The 17,363-nt window shown below is 45.4% G+C and overlaps 1 protein-coding gene across 5 annotated transcripts; it reads left to right on the top strand.

The window, feature by feature from the left end:
* The first annotated feature begins 189 nt into the window (after positions 1-189).
* MFSD13A (major facilitator superfamily domain containing 13A) lies at positions 190-16,801 on the top strand. Of its 5 annotated transcripts, none has more exons than XM_083505097.1 (10): positions 190-329; positions 1,881-1,975; positions 3,970-4,241; positions 4,734-4,813; positions 5,995-6,444; positions 8,613-8,730; positions 9,584-9,680; positions 10,129-10,300; positions 11,257-11,450; positions 12,832-16,801. In XM_083505097.1, exons 3-10 carry the CDS (start codon positions 4,077-4,079, stop codon positions 13,083-13,085), a joined length of 1,530 nt encoding a protein of 509 aa, XP_083361223.1. In that variant the 5' UTR covers positions 190-329; positions 1,881-1,975; positions 3,970-4,076; the 3' UTR covers positions 13,086-16,801. The 5 variants fall into 5 exon arrangements, with proteins under 5 accessions (XP_083361223.1, XP_083361222.1, XP_083361224.1 ...); XM_083505096.1 differs by having other exon boundaries at positions 238-335; XM_083505098.1 differs by having other exon boundaries at positions 269-366.
* The last annotated feature ends 562 nt before the right edge of the window (positions 16,802-17,363 follow it).

The raw sequence follows: 17,363 nt of genomic DNA, 5'->3' as shown, positions 1-17,363 counted from the left end.
GTTTTAAGATTTAATTTTTTTAAACTGGGGAAAATATAAATCTCAGGACTTCTACCCAAATCTAGGAGCCACTCTTCGCGGAATCAGGGGCCTCTCTCTCCCCGCCCACTGGAGCGGCAAAACACCACCTCCCTACGTTTGGCCCCTGGCTGAACGGCCGTTGTCCGTCGCGCCCGCATCAAAGATGGCGTCCAAAGGAGCATTCCTTCAGTGTCAAAAATGGCCGCCGCGCAGGAGTCGCTTGACGTCGTGTAAAAGAGGGCGGGTTAGTGGGAAATGAAGTACGACTGCGCAAGTTTGATAAGGAAGAGGGCGAATCTGGGCCGAAGGTACAGGTACAGTCGGAGGGTAGAAGAACAGAAGAAGGTGGGCTCTCGATTATTTTCCTGTTTGTAATGATCTGCCTGCGAAAGAGCTTTGTCAGGATTCTCCTCTTCCCACCCACCCCCCGCCCGACTGCAGAATGGTGTCTCCCCATTCATTCTGCCTTAATTGCCTGCTCCATAGAGCTACGTTGGGGTTGACGCGCAAGCACGATTTACCTCCCGGTGGGCGGTTAGTTAGGTGGGTGATGAGTTGGCCAGGATCTCCTGCGCTTACAGGAGTTTCTGCACCGACCCTGCGAGGAAGGCATGCGCTCCCCTCCCTGGCCTCTTGCCCAGCTGCCTTTCGGTTGAATCATGTCTTTCCCACTCCCCGTTTGTAACCCAGATGAAGGCTGGAAGTGGATTTACAAAGCCCACCAAAAGCTGCTTCAGCAGTCCGCTTGTAAGGTGTCGTAAGAGGTGTCTGTAGATGTCCCCTTTATGCTCCTGGATGTGGGAGAGGGGCTGGGGCTTGGTTGTATTTAACGACTTGGTCAAAACCTTCTCCCCACAAAGCTCTTCTCACCTGGCAGCTCGAGGTGTAATTTCCAGTATGTTGAAAGAGGCATTGTGGCGAAACCCATGTTACCTTTTCCGGCTATTTTCTGCCGCAAGTCTAAAATTCCTTGCAAATGCAACTGAATCTTTCGTTTTGCTGTTACTTTCTGTGTTTTACAACCCACTCCCTCCCAACTGAACACAATATAGGGACCCTGGCTGAGAACATAGCCAAGGCATTTTGATTGATATGGTGCCATCATTGCTCATGGTGCCTTAGAGAGTTATAGATGTAAAAATAGACATTTCCATGCCTCCAAGGAACTTAAAAAAGTCTAGAACAGACAATGAGAAAAATCAACTATCAACTGTAAAACGTGGGTAAGTCAGTCTGATCTTTGCTTGGAAATTCTTTCCACCCCATTCAGTTTCCAGCAGAGGCTTGATTTTTAAGTGTTCAGACTGTGTTATGTGCTTTCTTCGAGCACAAGGTCCACAAATCTCTGGCAGCACAGTTTAGTTTTCTTAGCTCAAGCTGCTAAGCATCTGCCGTTTTAGATGTGGGGAAGCATAGTTTGATTCTCAGTAATGTCTCGGCAACATTTTAACTAATGGGTGCATAGACAGAAAAGGCTGCCTACAATATTAGTCAAAGCTATGACTCTACTTTCTTGTATGAGGACGTGGTTGCATGTTGCTGAAACACGTCAGCTGATGTGGCTGAAAAAGAAGCGAAACTTCCTAGTTTCATTTTCAGGCTAACTAGCTCTAGAAAGATACCCTGATACTTATTTCCCTTATTTTACATGAATAACGTATTGGGCCCTAACTCTGAATTTAACTAAATTTTTAACTAATTTGAACTAATTTTGAACTAATTTGAACTAATTTTAATCATCTTGTTCAAGCCACATTGCTAAAATATAAATCTGAGTAAATGTTTCTAAGATTAACTGTGCCCACTTCTGAATACCCAATGTGCCGCTCAGTGCAAGGATGTATGTGTTTCATTTTTAGTGATGTTACCTACTAATGCCTTCAAGTTAAGGCAGTGACTGAACCAATGTGCCACTGCTGCAAGAGTTCATCCCTGCTTGTGTCATCTCTGCAAGGTATTGTAGTGCAATTATTTATTTTTAATTCATTTTAAGTAGTGATGTGCTGCTGAAAGAGGACTTGACAATAACCACTCATCTGGGGCAAGTTAAAACCGTGTCCAGGGCAAGATAAACCTGTACGCATTGTTTCCTTGCAATTCACTAAGCAGTGCATGGATTGCTCCTCTTCCCTGATCCCTTCCTGTTATTACATAGGCGGGCAGATGCCTGTGCAACACTCTCTGGAATTGTGATTCCGAAGAACTGGTATTTAGAGGCGCATTGCAGCCAATGCAGGAAATAATATACAGTCGTACGCCTTGGTACTCGTACGTTTTGGCTCCCGAACAATTGAAACCTGGAAGTGAGTGTTCCAGTTTTCGAACTTTTTTTGGAAGCCTCACGTCCGATGCGGCTTCCGATTGGCGGCAGGAGCTTACTGCAGCCAATTAGAAGTTGTGCTTCGGTTTCCAAATGTTTTGGAAGTCGAACGGACTTCTGGAACGAATTCCATTTGACTTCCAAGGTATGACTATACAGCCTTCATGGGATAGTAACCATTGATAGCCTTATTCTCCATGAATTTGTTTTATCTTTTTTACATCTTGTGGCAGAAAATTTCTTAAGTTTAACTATGTGCAGTGTGAAGAAGTACTTCCATTTATCCTGAGTCTTTCAAACTTCAGCTTCCTTGAATGGCCCCAAGTTCTTGTATTATGACCAGTTTCAAATAATGGTGTGGTTTTACTCCCACACTGTGTTTTGGGAGTGGGCTACAGGAGGCCATGTGTGCTTCCATTAACCATGATGGATCAGTGGCTATCCTCAAATGGAACAGGTGGGGTAGCCCTCAGCTGGGCAGATGAAACCAGTTGTGCTCTGAGAGCAAATGGGGTTTGAGAGCTGTTGATTCAGGTGGATGCACTAAATAACTTAGCACCTCAACTAACTAAACAACTTAGCACCTCAAACATTGTGGCTTTAAAATGTGAGGTTACAGCAGAAAACACAGTAGTGATGGGGCTGGTGTATAGAGATATGCATGCTATAGATATGTTACTTTTGAGCGAGTCATTCAGCAGCTGTTAGATAGGATGGCTAAACAGAACCACAGTGTTCAGATGTAGAGGGAAGGAACGGCAAAGGGTGACTGCTGCCATCATGCCTTGCTCATGAAATTTGATACAGTACAGTACTTGCTATTATTCAGTCAATAGAACACTATTGTAGGTACTATTGAAAGCAAAACACAGAGATGGAACCCAATTAAGAGCTCATTGTTAATCAGTGTAGGCCTACTGAAATAATGGACCTAAGTAAATTGATTTCATTGAATTTACTCTCAGTATGATTATTATTGGATATTGGTCACTTCATCCCTTAGATTTGTTCCCTGCCCTTTGCTCTCCTCCTCCCATTGCCTTTGACACACAACAGCTGCTTTTAACTCTACTGTAATGGAAGGCACACAGGTGAGACTTATCTTCTGCCCACTAAAGCTGTAAGTGTAGGCAGCTGAAGAGCTACTTTTGGCCTTGGTGATGGCCTTGTTTTTGAGCCGTTCATGGAAACTAGTAGACAGCTCCGTTTTCTACATCTGGTGTCTCCATGCAGGGCTGCTAGCTATTCCTCACCTCTACACTCTCACCTGAAGCTATGGATACAAGCTAATCTGGGTCTCAAGCAGACAATGAAGAGCATTATAGGCAGCGTATAAAAGCACAGTAGGCCCTCCTCTGTCTCCCTCGGCTCTGAAGGCTGCAGCCAGCTGATGCCCTGGCTTAGTAAACCTTCTTTGCTACTGTAAGACAGCCTTAGCCTTTAAATCCTATTAGAAATCTCCTTTTGAACCAGAGAGCAAAAACTGCCTGCAGCTGGATTTTTTATTTTTTTTATTTTGCCCCAAGCTAAATGGACCTGGTTCTTTTGGTGATGGTAGGTGGGTCAGGGAGAGGAAATGCACTGAATCTAAGAAACTGAACTGCACAATTTTGTTGTCTCTCTGACAGGGGTAATGATGGTTCGGCTCCATCCAAGAACTAGTAGATGCTGGAGGGAGAGACCCTATTGGAACTGGAGGTGATGTGGGCAGCCCAAGGACTCTGAGTGAGCCACCATGGGGTTCAGGCTGTTGGCTTGCCTCTTCAACCTGCCTGTTGCGGTGGTCTACGGGTCTCTGTCCCTCTTCATTTCCATTTTGCACAACGTCTTCCTCCTCTACTATGTGGACACCTTTGTTTCTGTATATAAGATTGATAAACTCTCCTTCTGGGTTGGAGAGGTGAGTTTTGAACTTTTTAACAACTTACATTTCCTCCCTGCTTTGTAAGAGCTAGATAGCTGGGTTCTGAAACAACAAAGAGGTTCGTGGCATCTTAAAGGCTAATAATAGTGTATATTTTATGGCACAGCTTTTGTGAATAAGGTTCCTCAACTGTTCATCCTCAGTTGGCAGTTGTCTCTATCTGAAACAGTGGTAAATTGCGAGATTAAATGGCAACGAAGTGCAAAAAGTACGGTGTGTGGTGGTGATTCTACGTCAAACTTAAAATCAACAAAGTGACCATTCACAAGGGCAGTATTTGATCTGGAGAGCACTGGCATAGAAAAGCTGTTGCGTATCGGTGACCACTTCCGTTATTGCTTGCAGAAGTCTTTAAGCCGGACATTGTTAACTACTAAAATAATAATTATGTCTACAGCAGGAGGATTGGATGTTGAAGTGGTTTTAACCACAGGCTGTCTCACTGGGTATTCTGTGTTTTTCCTCCAGACTGTGTTTCTGATTTGGAACAGCCTCAACGATCCTCTCTTTGGCTGGCTGAGTGATCGGGCTTTCCTTAGCACGCAACAGTAAGTAGAGCTGTCTGCATTGAATATTAAAGAGTGCTGAATTGCTATGAAGGGTCAAGGAGACCACTGAAAGAACATGTTTAAATGATTAGTTTCTTTTAACAAGCATATTTCTCTGGAGGCAACTCTCACAACTTTTAACTCATTCAGTTGTACATGTGGGCCTCGTTTTGACTAGCAGTCCGGTTGCCTTTCATCTTGTCCCCCCTCCCTCCTTGTCTGGTACCAATAATGAGTTATATCCTTTTCCTCTTCTTGGAAATGGTGGATACTTGTTTTTATTTTGCTGAATGATGAATTTGCACACTGTGATGGTGAATTATCCAGGTTTAGCTTCTTTGAGGAAGGGCCAGCATTCAGAAGCTTCCATTTTCAATCCCTGGCATCTCTAGGAAGAACTGGGAGAGACCCTGGTCAGGAACCCTGGAGAGCCCCTGCCAGTCAGGGCAAACAACACTGAGTTGGGTAGACCAATGGTATGAGTCAGTTTAAGGCCGTTTCCTGTGTGCACAATGGTGCAGTGTGAGCATTATAAACAACAAAAGTGGGACAGTACACTGCAGTGGAGTCTAAGCTTCCAGCCAGTCATGCTCTTTTTAAGGAACTGCCGTTTCTCTCCCCTCCTCTCCCGTTTTCTGGTTTTCCACAGCAGACAGACAGTACACTGTGGCCCTTGAGCATGTTCAGTCCATATTGAGCTGTTTTGTGTCCTTATCCCCTGACGTTGTGGGGTTTTTTCACTTTTGCAAAACTTTGGATTATTCAAAGCCTCTGATGCCTCATTCCTGTGGGTAGATGGTACTGTTGCTATATGAAGGTCCACACCTGAAGGATGAGTTTGTGATATATATGCATGTGTGATGACAATGGAGGGAAGGTGGACCAGTGTCCAGAGTGACAAAGCAAATTGTCTTGCTAGAATGGTTTTGAGAAAACTACACACACACACACACACACACACACACACACACACACACACACACAGGTTTAATGGGGTACAAACTTAGGCAATCAAAACAAAGCAGGAAGCAGAGTGCTAAACAGTGATGAAAGAGGGTAGCAGAAATGCAAGGTGGGCGGATAACACAAAAGTTGGAGAGGAGGAAAACAACTATGTAATTTTATAGTTGTGGGAGGAGGCCCAACCAATTTTCATGGGCAATGTGTTTCTTCTCTTGTAGGTCTGGAGTGGCGATTTCCACTCCGGAAGTGGTTTTGAAGAGACTCAAGGCCCTGAGCCGCAATGGCCCCCTCTTTGCTATGTCATTCCTGGCTTTCTGGATTGCCTGGGCCACCCCAGGCCTGCAGTTCCTCATCTGCCTCTGCCTGTACGACAGCTTCCTCACCATGGTGGATCTCAACCAGAACGCTTTGCTCGCTGACCTCGCTGTGTCCGCAAAGGACAGGACCGGCCTCAATTTCTACTCATCACTCTTCAGTGCCATTGGCTCTCTCTCTGTCTTCATGTCCTATGCTGTGTGGAACAAGGAGGACTTCTTCTCCTTCCGGATATTTTGCGTGGTGCTGGCTTTCGGCTCGGCAGTTGGTTTTACCTTGGCCACATGGCTCCTGAGGCAGAGGTTTCAGACTGAGGGACACGTGAAGTGGGATGAAAATGCAGCTTTGAAAGAGTGAGTGGCGCCGGGTTGCATAATCACCATTCTCCTTTTAAATATGATGTCCAATGAGCATAGGGTATTGCTTGTAGGCCAACAGCGGACACTTTAATACGCTGCAAGGTTCTTTGAAACAGCAGGCACAAACATTCGCAAGTTCAGGGAGAGTGATTTGTAAGTAATATGTGTGCAGTTTGGTTAAAAAATAAAGCATGCATTTGGGCTTCTTGATCCATGGTTGATGGGAGGGCAAGGAAGCCATGCCTTCCTAGTGTGATGGAAAGCTTTTACACAGTGAATTAACTACCTACATGTGACCATGGCTTCAGTACCTGGGCTAATGGGATTTTACACTTGACTCTCTGGATGTGACTAGCTGGCATAAGCAGTAGGGTCTAGCTGGCAAGTGGGTGCACAGTAGGCCTGTCTTCTGGAGATACCTTGCTTCTTGTTCCTTTCCTCTATCAAGGTTAGGAGCAGTGCCTACTTAGTACTAGCCGTGGTCTTGTTGTTTTTTTAAAAATTGTGCTTTTAAAATATCTCTCCCTCTGTGTATATTTTGCAAAGTGATTTTGCTTTTAGAAAGGCAGGATAAACAACACATATAATCAGTGATTTTTCTGGGGGTATGCATACCCCTAAACATTTGATGAATCTTTGTACTTTTGTCCATTTACTGTATTTATTTTTCCTGATTTGAACTATAAAATGGTGATTTTCTTGAGTCAAAATGAAGAGTACCCCTAAACATTTTTCAAGGAAAAAAAGCACTGCGTATAATTCAATAGATGCTAAGGCCCAGGTGGTCTACAGTACCTCGTATGATTAAATATATTTAGTGATAGCTGAGTGCCAGTCTTTGCCCTTGCTCTGCCTCCCTTTCTATGAAAGTGTTAGCTTCAGTATTCTGAGATGCAGAAGGATGAAAGAAGATATTAGCATCCACAGTGTGTATAGATCTCACCACTGAATGTCAAATGCTGGTAGCAAAAAACTGGGGCAAAATACTGTATTGAACAGTCTGTCAAAATGATTTTCCAAATGTTTCTCTGTAAAAAAATATGGTTCTGGCCTTCTGTGCTGGAGTTAATTCAGTGATACTAGTTGACCCCTAGTAGTTTTATCCTAGCCATTTTTAAATCAAGCATAAATTGTATTTTTTATTGCCTTTTGATTATGTAAACTAGTTCAAAACACATTCTATGAAAAAGACAAAGGCAGACTTCTCTGGTAAGAACATCAAGAACACAGTGTGATGGTTGTTGTTAATACAGAATCTAAATTGGCTGCGCAATAACATATTGAGTCATTTGCATTCTGCCATTTTAAGGAGCTCATTTGTGACTGCCTTGGGCCTATCCTGTACAGTGGTACCTCGCAAGACGAATGCCTCGCAAGACAAAAAACTCGCTAGACGAAAGGTTTTTCCATTTTCGATTTGCCTCGCAAGACGAATTTCACCTATGGGCTTGCTTCGCAAGACGAAAACATCTCGCGACTTTGTTTCCTTTGTCTAAAAACAAAGAATGTTTTGTTTATAAAGTTAATTTATTTTCCCTTCAATTTTTGAACTGCTCTTTACAGTATGTGTGACTTTAAAGAGCAGTTAATAAACTGTTGTTGTACCAAATTTGGCTTTGTTTGGACTTTTTTTGACCATAGGAACGCATTAATGTGGTGTAGTGAGCCAGTGTGGTGTAGTGGTTAAGAGCGGTAGTCTCGTAATCTGGGGAACCGGGTTCGCGTCTCCGCTCCTCCACATGCAGCTGCTGGGTGACCTTGGGCCAGTCACACTTCTCTGAAGTCTCTCAGCCCCACTCACCTCACAGAGTGTTTGTTGTGGGGGAGGAAGGGAAAGGAGAATGTTAGCCGCTTTGAGACTCCTTAAAGGGAGTGAAAGGCGGGATATCAAATCCAAACTCTTCTTCTTCTTCTAATTGATTTTCAATGCATTCCTATGGGATTTCGTGATTCGCAAGACGAAAAATTCGCTAGACGACAAAACTTGCGGAACGAATTAATTTCGTCTTGCGGGGCACCACTGTATTATCTTTTCAAAAGCTCTGTAAGACTGCAAAAGCGACATGCTCAACCAGGTGAAGTCTGTGACCGAATACAAATTTGAACTTGGCACCTTATCCATCACTTGATACTGACTGAAATGTGTCCATTTGTTCCTCCAGACTGTATATTGACCATCCATCTGTGCAACAAGAAAAGAGAATCACTCTGGCTGAGTACCTCAAGCAGCTCTCCCGACACCACAACTTTCTCTGGTTTGTCTCTATGAACCTGATCCAGGTAGGTGTAGCATGGGCCCACCTATCAGAGTCCAGGTGGCTTCCCACATGGCAGAATAAATCTTTCTGGCTCCTAAGGCCACCCTCCTGCCTATTGTAGCCGATAAATATTTGGCGAGGTGTGGATTAGAATGTGACACTGATCTGGATTTTTGTAGAATGAATTTCACAGGTCAGTCTGCAGTTGATGCACAGGCTTTATCAAAATTGCCTTTGATTTCCTGCATAGGCCCAAAGAAGGGCTTGCATGCTGCATGTCTGTGATAAGAATCTGTGTTCTCAGGAAAATCCTTCCCTCTCCCACAGCAAATCAAGGCCTTCTGTTTGAGGAACAGAGCTGGAGCCAGCCTTTCAATGGCTATAGCACAGGGGCAAACCAAGGCTCTCTCTTCACCCCTCATCACTGTCGCTTGGTTGCATGAGGACAGTCCAGAAGGCTATTATTGGCATCAGCCCTCCTCTTGCCTCCAGGCAGATGCTGATATAGATACAGCCATCCTATGGTGTGGCACAAATGGGATGAGGGGAAATCGGCTGCTTCTGCACCTTAAATGATTGGAGCACAGCCTTTCAGGGTAATTTTGAGAGAGTGTGATGTCAAAGCAGAGCCCACAAGAGAGCATTCCCATTCCCCCCCCCCCCCCGCCGCCTCCCTGTGTCATAGTTATTCTCTTCCTGTGCTCCTGCTAGAGATTGTTGTGCACTCTGAGCGTCTTGGCACAACACCTCCATTTACCTCCCCACATGGCATGTTTGTGTGTGGTTGGAATGAAAATTCCTGTTTTATGGTTTGATACATTATGTACAGTACTAACTGCCATTTTTAATGGTCTCACAAATGTCGTCTTTTGCAGGTTTTTCACTGCCACTTTAACAGCAATTTTTTCCCCCTCTTCCTGGAGCACCTGCTGTCTGATCGTATCTCACTCTCCATGGGATCATTTCTGCTTGGTGAGTCCAAGGTTGGGAGTAGGAGGGGTGGAGGCTTGATTTCTAGAAATGGACTAGAGAGATCTACCTAGAAACTGGTGGGGATTTGGATGGGGAGGATTTCTCCAAATTCAGATAAATGCAGCTGCTGTGAAAGAAGGATGCTAGATCTGCCTCTAGTGTGTTGGTTAGAGAAATCTTAAGCAATGTTAACCAGGACTATTTTACTCCTTGTGCGAGACTAGATCAGCCTTGGCTGACTGGGAGCTGCAGTCCAAAGAATGAGGGCACAAGGTTTTTGAAGGCTGGGCTAGACAGATGGTCTCAAATGTAATTTTATTGTTTCCAACAGAATGCAGGTTTGTTTATTGCTGGTTGCATGCATTGAAACCTCATTTGTTCCTTATGACAATAATGAGCCATAGCTGAATGCTTGCTCTCTTTGAACCCATTTGGTTTTTCTCCTTAGGAGTTTCCTACGTGGCTCCTCATCTCAACAACCTCTACTTCCTGTCTCTCTGCCAGAGGTGGGGGGTATATGCAGTGGTGCGAGGGCTCTTCTTCCTGAAGCTGTTGCTCGGTGTGATTATGCTCCTTGCTGGACCAGATTGGATCTACCTGCTCTGCTTCTTCATAGCCAGGTACCCCACTCTCCTGCTAAGGCCCTGGGGAACTGGCCTGGGTGTGAACAACAGGCCATGTCCATGGCATTGGGGTAGTTGATTAAGCATTATGAGTCATAGAGCCAAAGCTAGACTCTAGACAGGAGTAGCCAATACCCTCCAGATGTTCTTGGTCCATATCTCCCATCAAACCCAACCATAAAGGGACAATGGTCAGGGATGGCGAGAATTGTCGTTTTCGGAACACATTTTTATGTGTTCTGTACTCCGCCTTGATAGCTTTCTACTATGAAACAATCTAGATAAATAAAGGTTTTTTAAAAATTATAGCCCATCAACATCCAGGGTTGGGTACCACATTTGCTGCTACTGCTGAACTCTGAATTCTTGGCTGTGTGCTCAGCTTTTTATATCTGCTGAGAATATGGGCATTCTCAGAATCATCCAGAGAGGCAACAGGTGAGTCCTTTATCTTCAGACAGGGTGAGGTGTTAGTTCAGGCATCCCCAAACTCAGCCCTCTAGATGTTTTCAGGCTACAACTCCCATCATCCCTAGCTAACAGGACCAGTGGTCAGGGATGGTGGGAATTGTAGTCCCAAAACATCTGGAGGGCCAAGTATGGGGATGCCTGTGTTAGTTATATGCATGGGCACATGGGAACTTAAGATCCTGAAAAACTCAATGTTTGCTGTTTTTTAAATAAAAATCCAGCTTTCGTGAATTTGGGGAACGGACTTTTGAAAAATGTGCTAATCTAGCTAAGGGTTGCTTGTGGTGAAAACCCATGTGATCCAAGGCAGGACCTTTTCCCATTTGTTTTTACTACCTCCTTGTAGGTTGTACCCGCAAGCATGTAAATACAGTAGTAAGTTTTTCTGGTTCTTCTGTATATATTTTGATTATCTGCAACCCTTTCAGGGTCCACAGTGCCCATGTCTGTTGTTAACCTTCCTGTTCTTCTCTTCTCCCCAGCAACCGCGTCTTCACGGAAGGGACCTGTAAGCTGCTGAACTTGGTGGTCACCGACCTGGTAGATGAAGACTTGGTGCTGAATCGAAGGCAGCAGGCTGCCTCGGCCCTCTTGTTTGGCATGGTTGCCTTGGTAACCAAACCAGGCCAGACCTTTGCCCCCTTGATTGGCACCTGGCTCCTGTGTGCTTATACAGGTAGGTGATGGTCTGGGTGGTGGAATGGGAATTGAGATGACAACAATTGATGGTTTCTCTGACCTCAGAGTGGAGGATAATTGTTAATAATGTAGGCGAGGATATTCATTTGGGACTCCCCACCCCCGCAGGATATTTCTTGGGTGTAGCTTGTACAATCTGTACCCCATCCTGACATGTTGTGTCCCTGCTCAGGACACACTGTTCAAGGGTTCAGTTGCTGGAACATGAACTTACCATTAAGGAAGACTCTCTCTCCAGAGTGGAATGTTCAGTATTTGCTCTGTCTCTCTGTCTCTAGGGGAGCGCCTAGTGAGCTTGCTACTTGAAGCTGCAGGCTAGGGTGCTTAGTTGTGCACAGATCCTAGTTCCTCAGTACATAAAAAGAGCCAAAGGCCCATCTAGTCCAGCTTTCTGCTGTCTCAGTGGCCAGCCAGATGCCCGCTGGAAGCCTGGGCAGAACAGCGTTCTTCCCGCTTGCGATTCCCAGCAAATGGCACTCAGAGTTGAACATAACCATCATGGCTAGCAGTTATTGATCAAATTCTCTTTTAAAGCCATCCAAGTTGGTGGCCATCATTGTCTCCTGTGGGAGCAAATTCCACATTTTGACTGTGAAGAGGTATTTCCTTTGTCCTGAATCTTCCAATATTTAGCTCTGTTGGATGGTCCAGAGTTCAAGGTGGGAGAAAAACCTTTCTGTGTCCACTTTCTCCACACCATGCATCCTTTTCACAGAATCATAGAATTGTAGAGTTGGAAGGGACCACAGAAGTCATCTAGTCCAACCCTGTAATGCGGGAATCATTTGCCCAACGTGGAGCTCGAACCATGACCCTCAGGTTCAGAGTCTCATGCTCTACCGACTCTGCAGGCACCTCTACCATGGCCCCTCTTACCCCCTTTTCTCTAAATTAAAAAGCCATGAACAATGCAACTTTTCCTCATAGGGGAGTTGCCCCATTCCCCTGATAGTTGGCTGCCTTTTTGGGAACCTTTTCTAGGTGCCTTTGGCTACAGTTTCAAGGGCAAGGGTAGTGTGGTGGGATGGGAGGGGAGGGGAGGGGATTTCCACCTCATGTTTCAAGGATGGAGCCCTCCCTCCAAGCAAACTCTCCTAAGCAGCCAAGAAAACGTCATTCTTGGGGAAAGGTGCTGCCTTGAACAAGGAAAGTTCACAAAGATTGTTGCTTCCAGTGAATGGAAAGGAGACGCCTGCATTTGCAGCTAGCGTAATAGAGGGAAGAAATGAAGAAGAGGTTTCAAGTAGAAATCACAGAGTCTGTTTTGCATGATCAATAGTTAGATCGAAACTGGACGCTCTCAACACTCATAATGTCAACAAGTCCACATTCAGCTTACTCAGCAATTTATGTTCCAGGTTACGACATTTTCCAGCGGGATGCCCTGAGCAATATCGTGAGTGCCCAGCCCAAGTTGGCTTCCTACACAGCCTGGGAACCGACGCTGCGCCAGGGCTGCTTCTACCTCCTTGTTTTTGTCCCCATCACATGTGCATTGCTGCAGCTCCTCAGCTGGTCACAATTCACCCTGCATGGGAGGCACCTCCAGAGAGTGAAAGCTCAGCGCCAGACTTTCACGGAAAGTCAGTCCCAAGAAATCAAGACCATTTAATTTTCCCGTGTATCAGCAGAAAATGTCCCTGATCGTTTTGGACTCCTGCAGAATCAACTCAACAAGGCGTGGGTAGAAGAAAAAGGGCAACTGATACTCTTCTTGGTTAAAGTTGGTGAGTGGAAGCTTTTGAGTTGGCGCTGCCGTTACCTGGTTTTCAGCGTCACTTAAAAATGCACCTCCTTACCCAAACCTTTGGAGGAAATTGATTCAGTAAGGCCAACTGTAATTGATGAAGGTCACAGGCAGTATTGATATGGTTTGGTTTCTAGTTACTAATGGTTTGGTTCTTTTTTTTTTTTTCTTTTTTTTTTGCTTGCACAATTTTCTTTCTATAAATATACAAAAGTTAAACACTCTTCCTTGTGTTTGGCAGGTCCATGCCTCTTTCTCCAGCACACGGCAGCAGATACGGATGTTGCCCTCTCTGATCTCCCAAATCCTCCTTGGCTTACAGCTCAAATATTCTCTGGCTTTGGCTCTTGATGGTCTCTTGCAGCAGCTACAACTGCTCCACCAGCTGCTTCTCCCTCTCATGGCTCTCTTGGAGCTTCTGGGCCGAGGTCTTGGCCTCCTCACGCAGCTGCCGGTTGAGGGCCCTGACACTCTTTAGCTCCTCTTCTAGGTTGTCCTCCCTCTTGTGGCTGGCCAGGTCCTCATCTGCTTGCTCAGCTTCTTGTTGACTCCCTTCAGCTTGTTCTCCTTTTCTTGGAGCTCCTGGGCCAAGGCCTTGTCCTTGTCCTTCAGCAGCTTCAGCTCCTCCCCCTCCTGTCTGTCTGTGTTTTGCTGCTCCTTTTCAATAGTTAGGCACTGGTTCTGCTCCTTATAATTTTGTACTTGGGCCTTAGGGTCCCTGGAGGCCCAGTTCTTCTCACCCCCGCCAGCAGGAGCAGGGGCTGACTTAGGGGCTGCCGCAGCCGCCGTCCCACGGGATCCTTTTTCATTGACAACGCTGATTCTCTTATTTTGCTGTAATTGTTCTAAATTTTAAAACACAGTATCACAGGCAGTAACCACGTCCAGCAAAGTTTCTGGTTTGCAGCTAAAGCACTTCCATAGACTTTCAGCCTGTATGGCTGATAGTCCTTTTTGACAAAGCTTCGTAACATGCCGTATTTTTCGCTCCATAAGACACACCTGACCATAAGACGCACCTAGTTTTTAGAGGAGGAAAACAAGAAAAAAAAAATCTGAACGAAACAGTGGATGTATGATTGTTGTGGTTCATGCTGTAGCCACAGACATGATATGTGATCTGATGGTGAATTTGGGGTGACCCAATGCAAAAATCCTGAGGATCCATGCTTTTACCTCCCCCCTTCCAGGCAGCCTCCTTTATTGCTAGCGTCCCTTATCTCCCTCCTGACCGCTTGCCGATCAGCTGCTCAACCCCCCCTTCCCTCTTGTTTGCCTTAGCGTCTTTTCCTCAGCTGGACCAGTTTTTTTGCTCCTCCTTTTCTTCTAATTTCTCTCCTCATTGCTTGTTTTAGCATTCCTGTCTCCTCTCCTTGCAAGTTTGCTGTCTTTACCTCCCCCCCCCTCCCCCGGCAGCCTCCTTTACCCACAGCCTTATCTCCCTCCCGATCACTTGCCAATCAACTGCTCAGCGGCTTCCTTTCGACACCCCCTTTCAACACTTTTCAACACGATCTGCTTTTCGCCCCTGGGCAATTCAGCTCCAGGGACCACACATTTGCTCCATAAGATGCACAGACATTTCCCCTTACTTTTTAGGAGAAAAAAAGTATGTCTTATGGAGTAAAAAATATGGTACCTCCTGGAGTGTCCCCCACCCCCAAGGCAGGACGGTGTAGGATCCACCTTGAAGAGGTCATGAGAGTGTTAAAAGCTTGCATCTGCTATCTTCAGCCAAAGTTGGTCCAGAAAAAGTCATCACCTTGCCTTAAAAAAGAAAATTCTTAATATTGACTTGCCGGTCATATTTATTTTTATTCATTCCAGAGGAAGTCGCTGGGAAGCTAAGTAGTCAGGTAAAGATGCTGTATATTACTAACAAGTTGATGGGGAAACATTGAGTAAACTAGGAGTATCCTGGTACTTGTATCCTAACCTCTTGGGAACTGCATACATAGAGCCTTGGCTCTGATTTGGGTGCTAGAGAGTAGGGTTGATACCTTCATCCTTTCCCTCTGCACTGGATTTGTTTGGCATACCTCGCTCCCTGCACCCATCCTATCAGGGCATAGTTTAACTGTGAAAGCCAGAATCTCTTCAAAATGTGACTTGATTCCTTCCAGAAGACATCTGGGTACTCCACTTATAGCACATGCTCACTCTGTGGGGAAACAGCACTCTTTCTTCTCGGAATTTACCCTTTTCAAGAGAACAAGTGCACCCTGTTCTTACACTATGGCAGCGATGGCAGGATTTGTGCTGAGGTGGATGCAGAGCTGTGTCACCAGAAGCTTGGAGGTATACCTGGCCACCAAGTTTTGACGTCACAACGGGCTTAACCTTGAATGAAGCTGCTCCAAGCTGTTTTAGAATGAATTTCTAAAATTTCCCCAAGTCCTGTCCCCCTGGTCAGCATGGCCTGTGGTCAGGGATGATTGGAGCTGTGGTCAAGCATCATCGGGGGGGGGGGGGGCACAGTTTCCCCATCCCTTCACTTGGATGAAAGACCAGCCTCCTTTGTCAGGAGACACTCATCCTTGTTTTTCTGTGGGACCAGATATTTTTTAAGATTGTAGCTATTATACTTACCAGCACAGGAATCTTCAAGGGCAACTTGATAATTCTGCCTTTGGGGCTTATACTTGAGGTACTAGTCGTCATCCTCCTCCCTTTCCTCCTCATGAGCAAAGCAATTTGGACCTACACTAGTCCCTACAGAATTGACTTAAGTGGACAAGACCTTGGAGAGTGGTTCTATGCACATGGCTGAGGGGGGGAAATGATGCCTTTTCTGAAGAGGAGGAGAGTTGACAGTTGCAAAACCAAGCTTGGCTGCAGAGTATCAGTCACAGGAAGTGGCCCATCATCTAATGACAAAAAGATTTACTAGACTGTAGATTACGGCCAAGACAGGGAAGAGAGACTTCCTGAGTTATTCCCTCAGGCTCCTAGAGGTAGCAAGTACCTCACTCCTCATATTGCCTAGGAAGGGCAAGCAGAATTTCCTCAGGACTGTTCTGCTCTTTCCACAACTCTTTTTTTCTGATGACTCACCTCTGAGGGAAGCTAGGGGAATGCCAGGCTTCCCTGAAGTTATTCCAGAGCTGAATCTTCTTGGGTCTCTGAGGGATTGAGAATCACTTCCTGCCTTCATCAGGCAGTGAAGGAGGAAGGCAGCTGGCTGTGTGAATCAGGGTTAGAGGCCTGTGACCCCCGAGTTCAATAGCTGCCTTCACTGGAATATCCCTCTGCTCTTGGTCTGAGACCCTTTTGGCTGCCGTTGTAGAAAACGGAAGAATCCAGATCTCCTTGGGACCAAATTGCATCCTTCTCTTTGTGTGCCGAAGCAGGTGGCACTTGGAGGGGGTGGGGAAGCGTTCTCAAGTTTCTACAGGCGGTAGCCCAGCCAGCCACTGTAATTGCCATTTCCTCTCTCAATTTGTGAGAGCAATGATGATGAGAAAATGTTTACAGTATCACTTTTGTATCACTCGATGGCTACATTGTAATTTATTTCTCTAATTTAACAAGCCAAGTGCGTCAAAACTTATTTCATTAAAGTGTCTTTCTTTTTAAAGCTATTTTTGTAGTGTGGTGTTTTGGGGAATGTACACGGTAATCAAGATGGAGGGCTCTTTTAAAGAGCTGGTGTGACAAGAGTTTATCCCCTTGCCAAGCCAGAAATTCTCATGCCTTCAACTATAACACTGAGCACAGCTTGTAGGATGTCCTTACCAGCTTGTAGAGCATCCTTGTTCCTGCAAGCACCTGCTTTTTATTTATTATTGTGTTTCTATCCCACCTCCAAGAATGCCTCGTTTGGTTGGAGAGCCATTTTCACGGCTGGAATGCACCTTGCTATATACAAAAGAAATCACACCAATTGCTCTGGCATGTGGCCTCCTGAAACCTGACCCTGAGATAATACAACCTTTGAGCTGAAAAAAAGATTCTGCCTCCCAGGCAGATGGTGACCAAGTGTGCAGAGAAGATGGGATGTTACAGACAGGTCTGTTCTCTGCACAAGTGCAAAATCCATGCTAGAATGGAGAATTACTAGAGGAAAATTTGTTGGCTTATTCCTTGCATTTGCTGTTTGAACTAGCACTCTAAGCCAAACTGCTCTTTTGAGTCCTGGAGCTC

The sequence above is a fragment of the Podarcis liolepis genome (genome assembly GCF_965112155.1).
Source record: "Podarcis liolepis genome assembly, chromosome: 5".
Taxonomy (NCBI): Eukaryota; Metazoa; Chordata; class Lepidosauria; order Squamata; family Lacertidae; genus Podarcis; species Podarcis liolepis.
Note: the sequence above shows the minus strand (reverse complement) of the source record. Positions and strands in the feature narration are given on the sequence as shown.

Coding starts and splice junctions, on each gene's coding strand:
- MFSD13A (XM_083505097.1), top strand. CDS start 4,077: ATGGGGTTCAGGCTGTTGGCTTGCCTCTTCAACCTGCCTGTTGCGGTG. Junction 6,445..8,612: donor GAAAATGCAGCTTTGAAAGA/GTGAGTGGCGCC, acceptor TTGTTCCTCCAG/ACTGTATATTGACCATCCAT. Junction 9,681..10,128: donor CATGGGATCATTTCTGCTTG/GTGAGTCCAAGG, acceptor TTTTCTCCTTAG/GAGTTTCCTACGTGGCTCCT.